Source organism: Oncorhynchus mykiss, chromosome 17 (assembly GCF_057628025.1).
Source record: "Oncorhynchus mykiss isolate SJ-2025 chromosome 17, ASM5762802v1, whole genome shotgun sequence".
Taxonomy (NCBI): Eukaryota; Metazoa; Chordata; class Actinopteri; order Salmoniformes; family Salmonidae; genus Oncorhynchus; species Oncorhynchus mykiss.
This window is the reverse complement of record NC_143038.1, coordinates 51,707,529-51,723,655: the sequence shown is the minus strand read 5'-3', so window position 1 is coordinate 51,723,655 and position 16,127 is coordinate 51,707,529. Positions and strand designations below refer to the sequence as shown.

Here is a 16,127-nt window from a genome sequence, read left to right as displayed (position 1 = left end):
TGTACATTCACTCTGCCTAAACAGTAGAGTTAGTCACTCACCCTTCTAGATAACTTAAAACAGTCTAACCAGGCCTTGTGTCTTGAAGTCGCCGTTTAGCTTCAGCTAGCTGGTGCGCAACTGTGGTAATGTTGGTTTGACATTCGATAGTGTAATTTATTGACTGCCACCCCAGAGATAAGCTAAGTATAAAGGACAATATTTTCATGTTGCACATTATTGACATTTTAAAATATTGTCCTATGTACATTGTGTAATTTACTGATGGTCCCTAACTAGCCCCATAGGGATATCCAATGTCAAACCAAATTGACCATGGGCATTACGATAGGTCATGTGCAGCTCCTCTCCGAATTGATGATTACTTGGGTGCTGCCAGCTGTGGGCAGGATGGAAATAATCTCAACCCAAGGAAAACTGCTATGGTACCCTTCATTCCGTGACATACCATTTTTTTCCTCTATCTAGCAAATCTCCATTTTGGATAAGACTGACTTCATGACCAAAATTCTCCTATTTACACTTTGTAGTACATTTTTGCACTAGAATAAATGTATCTGCCTCATAGAGATACTACATAGGCATTTTCAAAACAAGACGTTTTACACACCCTGTGAAAACCAATTATCCCAGACCTGTTAAAAAATGTGATTATGTCTCATTAGCTAAGGCAAGAGTTCAAATGTCACACTGAATGTGAGCAGCTCTGGTGCCAAAGCCACAACAGGCTTCGTAATCCTCCAGACTTTGATTTTTACATTTACATTTGAGTCATTGAGCAGACAGAAGCAATTAGGTTTACGTACCTTGCTCAAGGGAATGACAACAGATTTTTCCCCTAGTCGGGTCGGGGATTTGAACCAGCGACCTTTCGGTTACTGGCCCAACGCTCTTAACTGCTAGGCTACCTACCACCCCCACTTTCAGAGGTTTGGGTGTTTAAAAAAAAAACTTTAATCTGTATTTCTGTGTGCATTTGAGAAGCTACTTCTGCCAAGTCAGTGTGGTTGAGGTCTGTGCTTTATCACAGATTCTCACAAGTAAAAACCACTGCACAATGTGATGGTAGAAAAATGTTTTGGAAATGAAACGTTCTGAAACATACTTTATTTCTTCTCTTAGCCATGGGAAAATATGTTAGGAATGATCTGATTTCAGAGGAAGCTCAGATTCTCAGCAGAAGGAAAAGAGCTGGCTGAAGTAAAATGGAAATATTGAAACCATGAAAACAGAAATGATTTAGTGTAACAGACTTCTAGCCAGACATGTGTGAAGCCACTGACTCAGACAGCGCAGGTCCATTGTATAACCTGTTATGATTCTCAGTTACATAGTTACTGTTGTTGCAGCCTCTAAAAAGTTAGGCAACAGTGTCTTCAAAAGACCTTTATCTAGTGATACCTTTGTCAACAGTCCACAGTAGGTGCAGCGTGTTGTTCTGCTTTCTCCTACTTAATCAGTTGTGGATAGTGGATATACACTATATATACAAAAGTATGTGGACACCCCTTCAAATTAGTGGATTCGCTATTTCAGCCACACCCGTTGCTGACAGGTGTATAAAATCGAGCACACAGCCATGCAATCTCCATAGACAAACACTAGCAGTAGAATGACCTTACTGAAGAGCAGCCACACAAAAGCCTACGATCACCATGCGCAATGCCAAGCGTTGGCTGGAGTGGTGTAAAGTGTGCCGCCATTGGACTCTGGAGCAGTGGAAACGTGTTCTCGAATCACGCTTCACCATCTATCAGTCCGACGGATGAATCTGGGTTTGGCGGATGCCAGGAGAACGCTTATTGCCCGAATGCATAGTGCCAACTGTAAAGTTTCGTTTTTCATTGTTCAGGCTCATTAGGTCCAGTGAATGGAAAACTTAACACTACAGCATGCAATGACATTCTAGACGATTTTGTGCTTCCAACTTTGTGGCAACAGTTTGGGGGAAGGCTGTTTCCTGTTTCAGCATGACAATGCGCCCGTGCACAAAGCGAGATCCATACAGAGATGGTTTGTCGAAATCGGTATGGAAGAACTTTGAGCCTTGATCTCAACCCCATCAAAAACCATTGGGATGAATTGGAACGCCGACTGTGAGCCAGGCCTAATCGCCCAACATCAGAGTCTGACCTCACTAATGCTCTTGTGGCTGAATGGAAGCTAGTCCCCACAGCAATGTTCCAACATCTGGTGGAGGTTGTTATAGCAGCAAAGAGGGACCAACTCCATGTTAATGCCCATGATTTTGGAATGAGCTGTTCAACAAGCAAGTGTCCACATACTTTTGGTCATGTAGAGTATCTCTGTTAAACATTTGTGATTATTGGTGACTTTATTTAGTGCAGGGGAGAAAGAAGAATCCTGCACAGTGATTCAGAGTTGTAAGCATAGAATTAGGAATTAAAATACTTTAATCTCTATGGTTAGAAGACTGTTGTATCCGCAAGGTAGAAAGTAAGAATACAAAATGGAATGTGTTCATATACTTACATCTGTGGGCTGAAAATCCTTTCATAACAGTGCAGTTATCCACTTACCAGTGCAGGTACAGTGAACACATTGGTTTTCAATATGATTAACTACAGTATTAATCTGACAGACTTTGTATCAACAGAAAACCTAGGATACCACAAGCAGTGAGCTCCTCCTTGCCTGTCAAATATTATAGAAACACATGCAACTTGAGACATCTGTTCTGTAAGATGGGCTCTGCAACTGATTATCCAAGCTTTTTGAAGCACCCAGAAATGCAGATACTGTACGGGCCTCTATAAAGGGTAGTTTGTTTAGTCTACGCATCAGGAGATAATAGTCTTTCTCCTCAAGTAGCTCTCTGTGTTGAATGTAGCACATGGCTGACAGAGAATAGCAGGCTCAGGAAATACCATGACGCTCAAAGTCCTCACAAAGATAATAGAAGAACTGGAATTTGATTAGCTCAATGCTAATGCATTTATTTGGAATGGAATGGAATTTGTCATACAATGCAAGCAGATCATAACATAACAACAGAAGCAGCAGAATGAGTGCATCTAGACAGACTTGTCACGTGTCAGAGCTCGTCCATTATTTTTATACAAAGGAATAGTTGTCTTACCTGCATGGCAGGGGGGTAGAACTCATCCCCGTTGGAATCTACCAGGTCATCTTCGTTCAGAGTGGCCCTCTTGTACGTGGACATCTGAAAGGTCAAATGCAGAAAAGACTCCCTCAGTGCATCCATGCTCCTTAAGGCCCTCTCCTTTCCTTTCCTTTCCTACAGGATGTGTGTGATGTAGATCAGGGGAAGGAATATTAAATTCAGCGCCCCAGTATTTCCTACCCTCTTCTCACCACCTCCCTACCCCCTAACCCCCTACTCAACAACCCCCCATTGCGTCATTCGGCTACTCCTGGGGTCTAATCTCGTGGGCGCCGTCAAGACTCTCCACTTAAAAAGTCCTGTAAAGGTTTTCAAAGAAACAGCCCTTCCTCTCTAGCAACTATGTTGTTCTGCTCAGCCCTCCTTCAGTACATGCTCTCCTGGAGCTCCAACTTAGCCCAACCTCGTCAAACAAGAAACAAAACAGAGAGGGAACTCGCGAAAAACAGGAAGGAGCATTCACTTAATCGACTTATGTGACTGAGAGTGAGGGTGTGTGAGAGGGAGTGTGTGCATTCCACAGAGTGGTTTCATATAGATTTAGAGAGGAAACTTTTGTACGTTAGTTCCCTCCCACTCTCCTATCCATAGGACTTTCAAGACCAGAGGGTGGAGTCTGGATGGAAATGCCCTCCCATGCATGCTTTCAGTTGTTGCCCGGGTTACCATCACCCCATAGGCATGACAGTTGATTGTTTCAAACCTTACCCTCTCTAACCCTACACCCAGAAGGACATTGAGAAATCTTAATTTCTTAAAATAATATGTTTTTACTGCTTGGGGAAAGGTTTGATATTGGAACTGACCTTTGTAATTAGGTAAACTGCTATAATTTAAAAGTGTAGTACTAGTTCTTCTCCTGTATTCAATCTAATCCATGACACTTCCCCTAAGTAAAGCTTAGTTACCTACACTTATAACTCATGTCAACAGCTATGCATCTTCAGACACCAAATAGGCAGCTGTAACTGCTACACCAGCCTACAGCAAAACTGCAGACTCCACTCCTACCAAACCAAACCCAGCTTTCTATTACACGGACAGGGCCAGTCAAATCTACTGGCAGTATCACAAGGCCTGAACAGCACAGCGGACAAACACTAGTGTTCTGTTAACCTCCACAAGGCCACTCATAAAACATGCCCACCAACGCCCACACTGATATACTTGGCTCTCCTTAACAAGCTCTTGCTCAGTCCTATCATCACTCTGTGGAGGGGCCATTCTGATGAGAGAGAGAGAGATGGTGGGAGACACGCAGAGGTGATGAGAGGGATGAGAAAACGACTGGGAGGCGACTTCTGTGACAACCACTTATTTTTAGTGGTTTTCAAGTACATTTTCAGACTAAAGCGAGCTTCAATTCTCAGCATCATAATGCCTACTAGTGTATGTGGAAGAAGATGGCGCTGCAGTGGATAACTGCCGTTTTACGGGCTCCTGACCAATTCTACGGGCTCCTATTTTGTGTGTTTTTACCCTGATCTTAACTTTTTTATTTTTGTATATTTCCACCATCATTTCTTATGACCGAAAATAACTTTGGACATCAGAACAGCGATCACTAACCTCGATTTGGATTAAGATTTCTACTTCAACAAGTCGGCAATATACTGCTCATTCCGGACCAGGCCCCTAATCCCCAGTACTTGAAAGAGGAAGAGACGGCGCAAGAGAGATAAACAAGCGGGCTCCCTGAAGAACTGTAATATTCTGTTTCTTGGAGTCTTGGCTGAACAAGTACATGGATAACATACATCAGCTGTTATTTCTATGCATTGTCATGACCAAACAGCAGCTTCAGGTAAGGCTAAGGGGGGGGGGGGGGGGGGGGGTGTGTCTCTTGTTAACAACAGCTGGTGCTGATCTTTAATATTAAGGAAGTCTCAAGGTTTTATTCGCCCGAGTTAGAACACCTCATGATAAGTTGCAGACCATACCATTTACCAAGAGAGTTTTCATCTATATTTTTTGTAGCTGTCTATTTACCACCACAAACCGATGCTGGTACTAAGACCGCACTTAACGAGCTGTATAGGGCCATAAGCAAACAAGAAAATGTACATCCAGTGGCGGTGTTCCTTGTGGCCTGTTTTACCTCATTTTTACTAGCATGTCACATGGGCAGCTAGAAGCGAAAATACTCTAGATCACCTTTACTCCACACACAGAAACAAAACGCAAATCTGATCACAACTCTATCCTCCTGATTCCTGCTTACAAGAAAAAAACTCAAACAAGTAGTCTGATGAAGCGGATGCTAAGCTACAGGACTGTTTCACAAGCACAGACTGGAATATGTTCCGGGATTCATCCGATAACATTAAGGAATGTACCACATCAGTCACCGGCTTCATTAATAAGTACATCGATGACGTCATCCCCACCACGACCTTATGTACATATCCCAACCAGAAGCCATTGATTACAGGCAACATCCGCACTGAGCTAAAGCCTAGAGCTGCCACTTTCAAGGAGCGGGACACTAATCCGGATGCTTATAAGAAATCCTGCTACAACCTCCGACGAGCCATCAAACTGTCAAAACAGGACTAAGATCGAATCCTACTTGACTGGCTGCAAGCCTCGCTTGGTATGGCAACTGCTTGATATCCGACCGCAAGGCGCTACATAGGGTAGTGCGCATGGCCCAGTACATCACTACCATCCAGGACCTCTATAACAGGCGGTGTCAGAGGAAAGCCCGAAAAAGTGTCAAAGACTCCAGGCACCCAAGTCATAGACTGTTCTCTCTAGTACCGCACAGCAAGCGGTACCAATGCAGAAAGTCTGGGACCAACTGAACCCTAAATACCTTCTACCCCAAAGCCATAAGACTGCTAAATATTTAGTTAAAAAATAACCAATAGCTACCCGAACTATCTGCATTGACCCTTTTTGCACTAACTCTTTTGACTCATCACATACGCTGCTGCTACTGTTCATTATCTATCCTGTTGCCTAGTCACTTTATCCCTACCTATATTTACATATTTACCTCAATGACCTCGTACACCCTGCACATCGACTCGGTACTGATACCCCATGTATGTAGCCAACTGTGTATTTATTCCTATTTTTCAATAATTTCTCGTTCCTTCTCTCGGTTTTGTTAGGAAGGGCCAGTAAGTAATAATTTCACTGTTAGTCTACACCTGTTTACGAAGCAGGTGACAAATACAATGGGATTTGATTTGCATAGCTGATGACTGAGATCCCAATGACAGACATTTTCTTATCCTTTTCGGATTTATATATGGCTGTCCATAAGCCTCCTTGTATGGAGAGAATTTATTTTACACAAAAAAAACATCTGCAACTCTTCAGTCACAATCTACAATAAATACGTTGTCAATGAGTTGAGGCACCACGTTACGGTACTAAGCCTAAATAAGTTGGGATATTCACTGGCACAAACTCACCTAACGTACAGTCATTCCCAAGAGCACACACTCATATTTTGACACTATCCTGACACTGATGTGTTTGCAGATGTGCCCGCATCCCCCCATATTGCCACAGATTGCCTCAGTTAACAACACTGCATCAAACGACCAATGGTGATGGGGTCTTCTGTTTCCTGCTGTTGAGAGTTGAAGGAGTGACTAATGTAAGGCTAGTCGGGGTTAAGGGGTTATTTTGTGAATCACCAGAAGCACCTGTGTAAGTGTGTATCCTGTCAATAGGCTTTGTCAATGAGAACACCTCTATATTGCTACCAAGGCCACAGATAGTGGTAGTGTGAGATCATAGGCATTCCACAATATAGTAATTATATGAGATCCTAACAGGAAGAAAGGACACATTCACTCTGATTTCTTAAAGCCTGTCTGGGTTTGGTGCATAGAATGAAAGACAATGCTGGCTCACTGTTTTGCTGCACCCAAAGGTGATTATTGACTCAAATGTACTGTGATACACAAACAACAGTTCAACTGACATGGTCTTCATCAGGTAAATTAACCCCACATGACCCACAACAACCATATACAAGTGATCCCTTGGTCCCATGGTGTTAGTATTTGTTTATTAGGATCCCCATTAGCTTTTGCAGAAGCTATCCTTCCTGGGGTCCACAAAAAACACAAAACATGACAAGTAACAAAACACTGAAGGACAGTCACACAAATGTAAAATACAATGATATACAAACAATACAAGTAAAAAATACAATAATACAACAACAAAAATTGTGTTTGTCCCCTCATAGTCCCCCGCCGTTTCATTAGTTGTTTAATCTGTTTTTTAAGGGTAATTTTGCTGTATGCTTGAGTAATTGAAGATGGGAGTTCCATGCAATCATGGCTCTGTATAAAACTGTGCATTGCCATGAATTCGTTTTGGACTTGGGGACTGTGAATTGGCCCCTGGTGGCATGTCTTGTGGGGTATGTATGGGTGTCTGAGCTGCATTTTATTTGATTGTGCAGACAATATGGAATTTTCATCACAATAATATTTATCATATAAACTAGGAAAAGCAGGTAATCTCTCGTCAATCCTCAACCAGGAAAGACTGGATGCATGCTGTTGATGTTAGTTCTGTATGTGCAGTTAAGGGCAAGGCGTGCTGCTCTGTTTTGAGCCAGCTGCAGCTTTACTAGGTCTTTCTTTGTTGCACTTGATGTATTACCGAACAGTAAGACCAGAGACTGAACAACTAGCACAGTTGATTTGTGTCAAAAAAGCAGAACATCTTTTTATAACAGATCACTCCCCATCTTCATAACAATTCTGTCAATATGACTTGACCATGATAATTGACATTCCAATGTTATACCTAGGAGTTTAGCTTGCTCAATGGTCACACCATTTATGTACAACTCCAGTTGAGGTTTAGGTCTTAGAGAATGTTTTGAAACAAATACAATGCTTTTAGTTTTAGATGTATTTAAGACCCATTTATTAATAAAATCGCCCATTCTGATACTGACTGTAACTCTTTATTTAGAATTTCAGAGAGCCCACTGGCTTTGGGTGCTGAAATTTAGAATCACCCACATACATAGTCATTCTAGCTTTGTGTAATACCAGTGGCAAATCTTTTGTAAAAATTGAGAATATTAACAGCACCACTGCCCTGAGAAACACAACACTGTACATATCTGATGTTAGAGAAGTTTCCATTGAAGAACACTCTCTGGGTTCTATTGGATAAATAACTCTCCAACCATGTAATTGCAGGTGATGTAAAGCCATTGCAAGGGAGTTTTTTCAATAACAATAAATTATCAATAACATCAAAGGATGCACTGAAATCTAACAATACAGCTCCAACTATCATCTTATTAACCATGGATTATTATTTCTCATGGTCTCATTGACTAGGTCTGGGACATGACTTTACATATTGTCTTTGCTTGTATTCCTCCACAGCATGTGTGGATGTGTCTCGGAGCAGCAGGTGGCTATGAGAGGTCAATATTCCAGGATTCATGGAACATAGTGAAGCCATGGCTTCTGAGCATGGCTGTAAACCACAAGCATGTGTCAGTAATTCAACACTGATCCTGCAAACCAGACAATTATGTGTGGCACAGGAGCATTCGCCAGGAATAACTACATTACAAATCAAATCTTATTTATCACATGCGCCAAATACAACAGGTGTGGTAGACCTTACCATGAAATGCTTAGTTATAAACCCTACAATGTAGTTCAATAATGTCATGATGTGGCCCTCTTTGGGTATAGCGAGTGCCTTCCCCCTCTCTCCTCTCCTACATCCAGGTTCTGTTATCTCAGGTCGTAAATTCCCGGAGGAGACTCTCTCCCCCTGCCCATGCAGAAAGAGACACACAGAGAGAACAAAGGAACTTATTCTACATCACAGAACTTGAGAACTGAATAATGTCCATGTTTTGGAGAATGTGTAAATGGTCGGTGGAGAAGCCAGCTACGACCCGATCCGTTTTGTTTCATGTTTGTGACCTCATGAAAGACAATACAGCCACATTACCATAACTCTGTTTATACAGGAGCCTCCGTTGAGGTTTACGTCTAATTATTGTATAAAATAAATTTGTAAAGATTCAACTATTTGTGAAATGATGTGATGCCATGTTAAACCGTTAATGTGAGAGAACTGTATTCCCTTTAAAGTTTTGGCCCGCCCCCAGGAGCACAGACATGATCTGGCTCATGGGACAGCCCTTTTCTACTGTTATGAATAAAACCCCCACCTGAAGAAATCCTCTTCAGACCAAGCATACATTGGTCAGCTGAGGGGGCGAAGGTTGAGTAGAGACCACAAAAACCTCGGTATAAGCTAAGGTTGTAATGGTTGTTGAATTCCTAACCATCAAACGTGGAGCATTGGCTACACGGGTGGAAATTGTTCAACTCTGAGACTATCGATCCCGACAGAATAAGAGCAAATCTTCGATACTAATTACTATTCTGCAGCTAGAAATTATGGGAACATGAGATGTGAGGATCAACAACCGCAGAAACAGCTATTCTATAAGAACATTTGTGAATGGTACTCTGAAGTATCTATTCTAACCACGAAAGACTCCAGGGAAGCAGAGACGATTACGGTGTTCAGTCCAGATGAGAAAAGGGTGTTTAGCCCCCTCAAGCCAATGTCTCCACACCTTCAGAGACCTGACGACAGCCAACAACTCCCGGCCCCCCACGTCATAGTTTCGCTCAGCCGGGGCGGAGCTTCGGTGAAATAACCGAGCGCTGTGAGAGCACGGCTCCAATCCCAGCCTCGGACGCGTCCACCTCCACTATGAATGCCAAAGAGGGATCCGGATGGGCCAGCACGGGAGCAGAGGTAAACAGAGCCTTCAGGTGACATAAAGCTCTGTCCACCTCAGCCGACCACCGCAGACGCACCGGTTCCCCCTTCAGCAGTGAGGTAATGGGAGCATCCACCTGCCTAAAACCCCGGATAAACCTTCAGTAGTAGTTGGCAAACCCTAAAAACCACTGCACTTCCTTTACCGTGTTGGGAGTAGGCCAAATACGCACGGCTGCAATGCAGTCACACTCCATCACCAACCCCAATGTGGAAATGCAATATCCTAGGAAGGAGACGGCCTGTTGGAAGAACAAGCATTTCTCAACCTTAACGTACAGGTCATGCTCCAACAGTCACCCAAGTACTCTGCGCTCCAGAGCCACATGCGCGGCACGTGTAGCGGAATATGTCAGAATGTCATCGATATAAACCACCACACCCTGCCTGTGCAGGTCCCTGAGAATCTCATCTACAAAGGATTGGAAGACTGCTGGAGCATTCTTCAACCCGTACGGCATGACGAGGTACTCATAATGGCCTGATGTGGTACTAAACGCTGTCTTCCACTCATTTCCCTCCTGGATACGCACCAAGTTATACGCGCTCCTGAGATACAGTTCTGTGAAGAAGCGTGCCCTGTGAAATGACTCAATCGCCGTGGCGATGAGAGGTAGCGGGTAACTGTACCCCACTGTAATGGAATTTAGACCTCTATAGTCAATGCATGGACGCAGACCTCCCTCCTTCACAAAAAAATTAACTCGAGGAGGCAGGTGACGTGGAGGGCCGAATGTACCCCTGCCCCAGAGATATATGTCTCCATAGCCACCGAGACGGTGACTCCTGGGAAGTGCGGCATCTACCAGGAGATTTATCGCACAATCCCCTCATCGATGAGGTGGTAATTGAGTAGCCTTCTTTTTACTGCATATTCTGAGGGAATGTGCATGGTGGAGACTTGGTCTGGACTCTCCACCATTGTTGCACCGATGGAAACTCCTACACACCTGCCTGAGCACTCCTCCGACCACCCCTGAAGAGCCCTCTGTTGCCACAAAATCTTGGAGTTGTGACGGGCCAACCAGGGGCATCCCCAGCATCACGGGAAACGCAGGAGAATCAATAAGGAAGAGACTAATTATCTCCCCATGACCCCCCTGCGAAACCATGTCCAGTGGAGCCGTGGCCTCCCTGATTAGCCCTGAACCTAATGGTCGACTATCTAAAAAGTGCCCGAACAGTGCCCTACCTGCCTGTCGTCTCGACTCCCAGAAGAGCTCCTCCCGCACCGGTCAGCAGTGTGCCCTCTACGACCACATCTGGTGCAAGAAAGTGCTCCTCCTCCGGTCGCCCTCGCTGCAGCACCCCCCGAGCTCCATGGGCGGTGGAGCAGAGGTGCTGGGGGATGAAACGGACAGATACTGATCCGGACGTCCGGCGGGTAGCCAGCAAGTTGTCCAGCCGAATGGACATATCCACCAGCTGGTCCAAGGTGAGGGTGGTATCTCTTCAGGCTAGCTCCCTATGGACGTCCTCACGCAAACTACACCTATAGTGATCGATCAAGGCCCTGTTGTTCCATCCCGCGCTGGCGGCCAAGGTCCGGAACTCCAGTGTGAAGTCCTACACGCTCCTTGTCTCCTGCCTGAGATGGAACAGACGTTCACCCGTCGTGAACTCCGGGTAGTGGTCCCTCGCCGAGTCTCCATCATTTCAGACCGCGTTGGCCCACTCCAGGGCTTTGCCTGAGAGGCAGGAGACGAGGGCGTTCACGCTCTCATGTCCCGAAGGAGCCGGGTGAACGGTTTCCAGGGAGAGCGAGCCAAATACCACTGGAGCCAGGTGACAAATGAGAGGGTTGTGGGAGTGGTTGTAGTGTGGCTGGTGGAGGAAGGCCACCTCTCTCCCACCTGTCCATCGTCGCCATCACCTGATCCATCGCTGTTCCCAGACTGCCTTATGTTGTTGAATGCGTTCCTCCATTGATGTCGGAGTCAGCAGGAGCAGACGCTCTCCCATCATGCGGGTGCGGGATTCTGTTGCGTTTACGCACTGAAGGTAGGTAAGGAGTCAAACGCAGGAGAGCAGAGATGTCAGTGTAGCGTATATTTTAATAAGGGCAAGTCCAAAAAAACGGGACAGTACAATATCCAAAAACAACGCCCAAGTCAATGGGAACTAACAGTACTCCCGTAAGGCGCAAAAACACAACGCACCTTACTATAATAAACACACCCAAAATACACTGAGGAAAGCCTCCACAAGCAACAAGAAAATAATCCCGCACAAACCTAAGCAGGGAAACGGGGGTAAATATACACATAGAAATGAAAGCATATGAAAACCAGGTGTGAATGAACCAAAGACAAAACAAACGGAAAAGGAAACATGGATCGGTGATGGTTAGTAGGCTGGCGACGCCGACCGCCGAGCACCTCCCGAACAGGGAGAGGAACCACCTTCGGTGGAAGTCGTGACAGGAGGAATGGGCCAAAATCCATCAACTTATTGTGGGAAGCTTGTGGAAGGCTACCCGAAACGTTTGACCCAAGTTAAACAATTTAAAGGCAATGCTACCAAATACTAATTGAGTGCATAAATCATTCTCTCTACTATAATTCTGACATTTCACATTCTTAAAATAAAGTGGTGATCCTAACTGACCTAAGTCAGGGAAGTTTTACTTGGATTAAATGTCAGAAATTGTGAAAAACTGAGTTTGGCTAAGGTGTATGTAAACTTCCGACCTCAACTGAAAATATAATAAAAATGTGTTCCCTCCTTCTGTGAACCGTGACCCAAAAACCGAGGTACAGTATGTACCAAGCTGTGGATTTAGTTAACCGTTACACCCCTAGAATGTAGGCTAATTAAACAGGGACTGGTGAACTTCACTGCATGTGCCCTACATTGCATGTAGACTTACTAGGAGTCTAATGAATGTGTTCTTAATATTTTTCTAGAATTGTCTTAAACTGCTTTTGTTTTAAACTCACAGAGCCACTCCAAGGGATCATGGGCCATAGCCTGTCCCTGCCACCTGTAGGTTGTCCAGAGTCAGTGAGCCACACTACAGTACAGATACTGCCCCTCAGCAGTCAAACACATGTTAACCCTTTAGTGTACTCTAGGGGGAACCACTGTAGCCAGGAACATATTTAAAATATTCCAACATTACACCCACAAACACAGCCATGTAAATTGCTCCATTGGAATTTGACACAGTTGTCACAGCCAACCCACAACACAAACCAGTCCAACACATCACATAGGCACACATTATACCTAAATGTTTTAGGTAAATAGGTGTAAATAGGTTAATTTTGGTCATAATGTCAGTTGCATCCAAAACAGAGACTTGTGCTCGTGACTGCATCACAAAGTATACTGTACGAAGGTTGGGTTTGTATCAATCCTGCCCACATGTACCACAGCTGGCAGCACATAAGTAATCATCCATTCTGAGTGCAGCTGCACACGACCTAATCGTAATGCCTGTGGTAAATTTGGGTTTACTTTGGATATCCCCATGGGGCTAGTTAGGGACCATCGGTAAATTACACAATGTACATGGGACAATGTAAAAATTGCAATAGCTCCAAATTTCAATGACTTAAAAAACCTCAAGCCAACTAGAGATTGTGGAAATGCATATAGAAATATTGAAAGCATTTAATAAGAAAACAAAAAAGTGTGCAACGTGAAAATATTGTCTCATTTACAGTATATTGGGCAATTTATTCACGGTCTGTAGCTAGCCCCGGAGATAGGCTATCCAAAGTCAAATACATTTTTCCACGGTTGCACACCAGCTGGCTGAAGCTAATTGGCAAAATAATTTGTCTAACTCTTCCCACCTGCGAACACATACAAGAGACACCCACATCAAACCACACCCCGAAACCAACTCGTGTTTGAATTCAGCCATGGCTGTTAGCATTTCTTTATTAACCAAATCTAAAATGAGTCCAAATCAGGAAGTGCAGTTTGCCGACGTGTGATTAGTGAAGATGCTGTGATGGAGGGTATGGAGAGAAAGTTGGAGAAGTAACAGCTGCACTTGAATGCGATCATCATGGTTGATAGTTCTGATGAAATGGGTCGGGAGAATGAGTGTCAAGGACAGTAACAGGAAAAAGAGAAACCATGCTACTGAAAGCAGTGATGCTTCTAGTGCAGAGAGCGTGAGGGTGAAGATGGGAAACAAGAGTAATGATGTGTCGGAGTGTAAAGTTGTGATGGTGTTTGATGTGACCACAGGTCAGGTGATGGTGTTTGATGTGATCTACACCCAATCCTACTAATGTAAAGAAAGAAAGAAACTCAGCAAAAAAAAAGAAAAGGCCCTTTTTCAGGACCCTGTCTTTCATAGATAATTCGTAAAAATCCAAATAACTTCAAAGATGTTCATTGTAAAGGGTTTAAACTCTGTATCCCATGCTTGTTCAATGAATGAACATGCACCTGTGGAACGGTCGTTAAGACACTAACCACTTACAGACGGTAGGCAATTAAGGTCACAGTTATGAAAACTTCGGATACTAAAGAGGGCTTTCTACTGACTCTGAAAAACACAAAAGGAAAGATGTCCAGGGTCATCTGCATGAACGTGCCGTTGGCATGCTGCAAGGAGGCATGAGGACTCCAGATGTGGCCAGGGCAATAAATTGCAATGTCTGTACTTTGAGACACCTAAGACAGTGCTACAGGGAGACAGGATGGACAGCTGATCGTCCTCGTAGTGGCAGACTACGTGTAACAACACCTGCAGAGGATCGATACATCCGAACATCACACCTTCAGGACAGGTACAGGATGGCAACAACAATTGCCCGAGTTACACCAGGAACACACAATCCCTCCATCAGTGCTCAGACTGTCCCCAATAGGCTGAGAGAGGCTGGACTGAGGGCTTAGTAGGCATGTTGTAAGGCAGGTCCACACCAGACATCACCGGCAACAACGTCGCCTATGGGCACAAACCCACCATCGCTGGACCAGACAGGACTGGCAAAAAGTGCTTTTCACTGACGAGTCGCGGTTTTGTCTCATCAGGGGTGATGGTCGGATTCGCGATTATCATCGAAGAAATTATCATTACACCGAGGTCTGTACTCTGCAGCGGGATCGATTTGGAGGGTCCGTCATGGTCTGGGGCGGTGTGTCACAGCATCATCAGACTGAGCTTGTTGTCATTGCAGGCAATCTCAACGCTGTGCGTTACAGGGAAGACATCCTCCTCCCTCATGTGGTACCCTTCCTGCAGGCTCATCCTGACATGACCCTCCAGCATGACAATGCCACCAGCCATACTGTTCGTTCGGTGCATGCTTTCCTGCAAGACAGGAATGTCAGTGTTCTGCCATGGCCAGTGAAGAGCCCGGATCTCAAGCCCATTGAGCACATCTGGGACATGTTGGATTGGAGGGTGAGGGCTAGAAATGTCCGGGAAGTTGCAGATGCCTTGATTGAAGAGTGGGGTAACATCTCACAGCAAGAACTGGCAAATCTGGTGCAGTCCATGAGGAGGAGATACACTGCAGTACTTAATGCAGCTGGTGGCCACACCAGATATTGACTGTTACTTTTGATTCTGACCCCCCTTTGTTCAGGGACACATTATACCATCTCTGTTAGTCACATGTCTGTGGAACTTGTTCAGTTTATGTCTCAGTTGTTGAATCTTGCTATGTATATTTACACATGTTAAATTTGCTGAAAATAAACACAGTTGACAGTGAGAAGACGTTTATTTTTTTGCTGAGTTTAAGTGAAGTAAAACTAGTCTGGTTCATTGGAAATGGTAGACTGATAATACTCTGTGGTCAGCAGCAGAAGATTCTTCAAATGGAATATCTCAATCGGAAGAAGATCAAAGCCATGTCCATGGAGTATATGCTATGTTGAGGAGAATAATTTCTGGGGTCCCACTATCTATGTCCAATAGATGATATTAAATCAAATTTGAAGGGAGGCATAGTGTTTGAGAGCAAAAGTTTGATTTGTAGGAAAGAGCGTCAAAGTTTGAATATCCAAAAATTTGTTCCATCCCCATTGTGGTGTTTTAAATGTCAAATAAAGAAGAATGGGACATGTAGCTGCTCACTGTAAAGAAAAGAAAAGTGTGGACTGGGGGAATAATCTGAAGGCTAAGTGTTGTAATTGTGGGGTGGAACACAATGCAACATTTGGTGGATGCCAAGTGCAGAGAGGGGCAGGGGAGGCCCAGAGATAT

General features: G+C 44.3%; 1 protein-coding gene across 15 annotated transcripts in view; it reads right to left on the bottom strand.

Moving 5' to 3' along the window:
• LOC110494448 (endothelin-converting enzyme 1) overlaps nt 1-16,127 on the bottom strand; it is a 42,180-nt gene that overhangs the window by 21,544 nt on the left and 4,509 nt on the right. For 6 of the 15 annotated variants that reach the window (XR_016488012.1, XR_016488009.1, XM_090205915.1 and 3 more), the window contains exon 2: nt 3,101-3,184. Coding sequence is in view for 9 of the 15 variants with exons in the window: in XM_090205915.1 (XP_090062041.1) it covers nt 3,101-3,184 (84 nt within the window). In the remaining 6 variants the exon portion in view is untranslated. Of the gene's footprint in view, nt 1-3,100; nt 3,678-16,127 lie in introns of those variants that run through there. The other 9 variants (XR_016488010.1, XR_016488013.1, XR_005037056.2 and 6 more) reach the window with 2 other exon arrangements.